This window comes from Argiope bruennichi, chromosome 9 (assembly GCF_947563725.1).
Source record: "Argiope bruennichi chromosome 9, qqArgBrue1.1, whole genome shotgun sequence".
NCBI lineage: Eukaryota > Metazoa > Arthropoda > Arachnida > Araneae > Araneidae > Argiope > Argiope bruennichi.
The window spans coordinates 38,147,778-38,150,740 of record NC_079159.1 but is presented as its reverse complement, the minus strand read 5'-3'; the positions used below and the strand labels follow the sequence as shown (position 1 = coordinate 38,150,740).

Genomic DNA, 2,963 nt, shown 5'->3' with positions numbered 1-2,963 from the left:
TAGGCATTGAGCTATTAAGGTTCGCAAACAAATGAAATAAATAGGATTTTTTCATTTGTTATGCAAAGAGAGGAAGAAAAAATTTAACAATTAATAACTCGTAGCCACCTGTGAGGATTGAACTCACGACCCCTGGTTTACAAGACCAGAGCTGTAGCCACTGAACTACGATGGCTAGGAGTTATGCGAAATAAATAGGATATTCACATTATATTATGCAAAGAGAGGAAGAAAATAGTTAGCAATTAAGAACGCGTTGCCACCAGTGAGGATTGAACTCACGACCCCTGGTTTACAAGATCAGTGTTCTAGAAATAATGGGGTCAAAGAGTTTTAACACATTTCATCATTTCAAAATTTCCAGAGCCAATAAAGTATATTTTTAATTTACTCGCGTGCGAAATAGACATAAATTTTAAAAATTGTTTTAAAAAAGGTAATTTGAGTTTTTGGTTAATCTCCCTGTTTACCATCTCCATTTGTTCAAGAATCATATTTCTGTCTGTATATTTATTTGTGAATAGGATTACTCAAAACGTCTATGAATCAAAAGGATGAAATTTGGTATTTGGTCTCGGAACACATTTGTAAATTTTTACCAAATTTTGAACGAGATCCACTTTCTATGAAATGTATCTATCTGGTTGTCCACATACAAGTGAACACAATAAATATTCCTAAAGAATATGAAATCAGGTCCGTGAACGATCTGTACTTTTACATGCATATGATTATTCAGATGTTATTCAATTTCTGAAGAATGAAAATTTGAGGAATCTTGTGACTATAGATTTATGTCGATTTTTGTTTTTATTCCATCTGGAAACATTTTAATCTATCGGGTGTTCAAAACACATATTAGAGTTTTTTTTGTTTGGTATTCGTGTCTTATCTGCATGTCAGCGATTAATCCCGAGTCTGCACACTAGAATCAATAAAAGAGCTAAATTTAAGTTGAGGATCAATCTTTCGTAAGAACTGTTTACCAATGGTATGCAGTTAATATTTAGGTTCCGGTTTTCTTTACTAAATTGAGAAGCACACATTTTTCATGTCAGAAAATAAAAATAGGATCATTTGTAGAGTTAACAAACTTGGCCAAAGTACTCAACTTAATGTGGTGAGAGTACTACTCATTAGAGAGTATTTTTGAAAGTTTCGTAGAGCAACTCGCACTGTTGTTGATTTTTAATATATGAAAATTACATTAAGTTTTGTCAAATTATGAAGTAGAGTTCAGAAAACTACCTGAAGAAATTAGAACTGTTTTTACTGGAAAACGTGCTAAAATTATTGTAAATACATTTTGGCGCTATGATGTTATTAAATGTTACTTAGATACATCTATTTTAAATATAAAAAGAAACCCAACGATTTTATGTTAATCAGATTCATTGAATCGATACTGGATGCTAATTTGTAAGCAAAAATTAGTCGACAGTCTTAAAATAAAAGAATAAAAATATGATGGATTCAATTTTGAGATTGAAAATATGAACTCCATTCCAAATTTATAGAAATATTTTTTTTTTGAGAAAATAAATAACAAAAGCAATAAAAATTTACTATTTTCACACAATGATGTGACCACGAGACTATACATAATTATATACTTCAATTCAATTAAAATGAAATAAATTTATTGTTTTCTGAGGAATGATTGCACATTGCTTTCAACAAAATTAACTGCAAAATCTAATCACGGCTAGAAAAACATTAAAACAGTTCAGATTAAAAGTAAAATTATGTATTTGCAAATGAATCCTTGAATTTAACAGAAAGAGATAAAAAGAAAATACAATGGCCTATATGCGGTACAGAAACGAATCCGAAAACGTAAAGAACTTGGCCATTACAATTGCTGATTTCTTATCATCCCAATCGGCTTGCAAATTCGACCCATCGTTTACGAGAAAGCTTAGAATTGCTGTGAACTGTCTTGAGAAGGTTTATTCCATTAATCTAAGGGATTATTTGCGCATGAGAGAATTTCCAAGCCTTCCAGAAATATTTCAAAGAGCCTCACATCCAGTTCCAATAAAGGACAAACTACAGGCAGAAAAATGCAAAATCCAGGGCAATGCTCTTATTCAGCAAGGCAAATATTCCATGGCAGAGATTGAGTTCACAAAAGCTATTTGTCTTAATGAACAAAATCCTGTATATTACTGCAACAGGGCAGACACCAGAATCAAACAAGGTCAGTACCAAAAGGCAGCAGCCGATTGTCACAGAGCTTTGAGTTTGGATCCTCAATATTCAAAAGCTTATGCCATACTGGGACAAGCTTACTTCATGATGAATCTCCCAGCTAAAGCTGCTAGATGTTACAGAAAGGCTCTTAAGATACAGCCTCATAATGAGATTTATTTGAGAATTCTTAGTCATATTACTCAGCCAACAAATGGATGTGGCTTTGAGATTTTCAATCCATTTCTACGTTTGAAAAGAAATATCGCCGATTTGGCGTCCAATATCTCGCCGTTGAGAAACGCCATCGGTTGTAGTTATCGTCCGCTTACAAAGGATTCACCTCATTCAAAAAGTCGTACAATTTTAAGTCTTTCGGAATCAACAGATTAAAGAATTGTTTCTGGCAGTAAAATGGATTTTATAATACGCATTTGGCGACTTTACTGAGCCAAATTGGTAAAATTGTTTTACCAATTTTGGTTCGTTTAAAGTAATAGCATATAGTTCTAGTCTCCAAATGAATATCATAAATTTTATTTTTTGATTTCATGCATCGTTTCTGGATATTGTACTGGAAGAGTTTAAAAAAAATAGAATATCAGATCTAAAAATTAGCTGAAATTTTTTAGAATGTAAAAACGAAATAAGAAGAATATCTTTTTCTCTTTAATAAATTATGTTTTTAAGATATGATTAATTCCATTAAACTAATTTATTTAACCCATTCAAGACGATTGTCTTGGAGATTATTCTCAGAAAACGAAATTTGT

The 2,963-nt window shown here is 31.8% G+C and overlaps 1 protein-coding gene across 1 annotated transcript; it reads left to right on the top strand.

Annotated features, from left to right (window-relative positions):
• The first annotated feature begins 1,809 nt into the window (after positions 1 to 1,809).
• Positions 1,810 to 2,583, top strand: LOC129984924 (small glutamine-rich tetratricopeptide repeat-containing protein alpha-like). Its single transcript, XM_056094872.1, has one exon. It carries the CDS (start codon positions 1,810 to 1,812, stop codon positions 2,581 to 2,583), a length of 774 nt encoding a protein of 257 aa, XP_055950847.1.
• Positions 2,584 to 2,963: the final 380 nt, after the last annotated feature.

What these genes read in the sequence shown, in the direction of transcription:
- LOC129984924 (XM_056094872.1), top strand. Translation starts at nt 1,810, where the DNA reads ATGCGGTACAGAAACGAATCCGAAAACGTAAAGAACTTGGCCATTACA.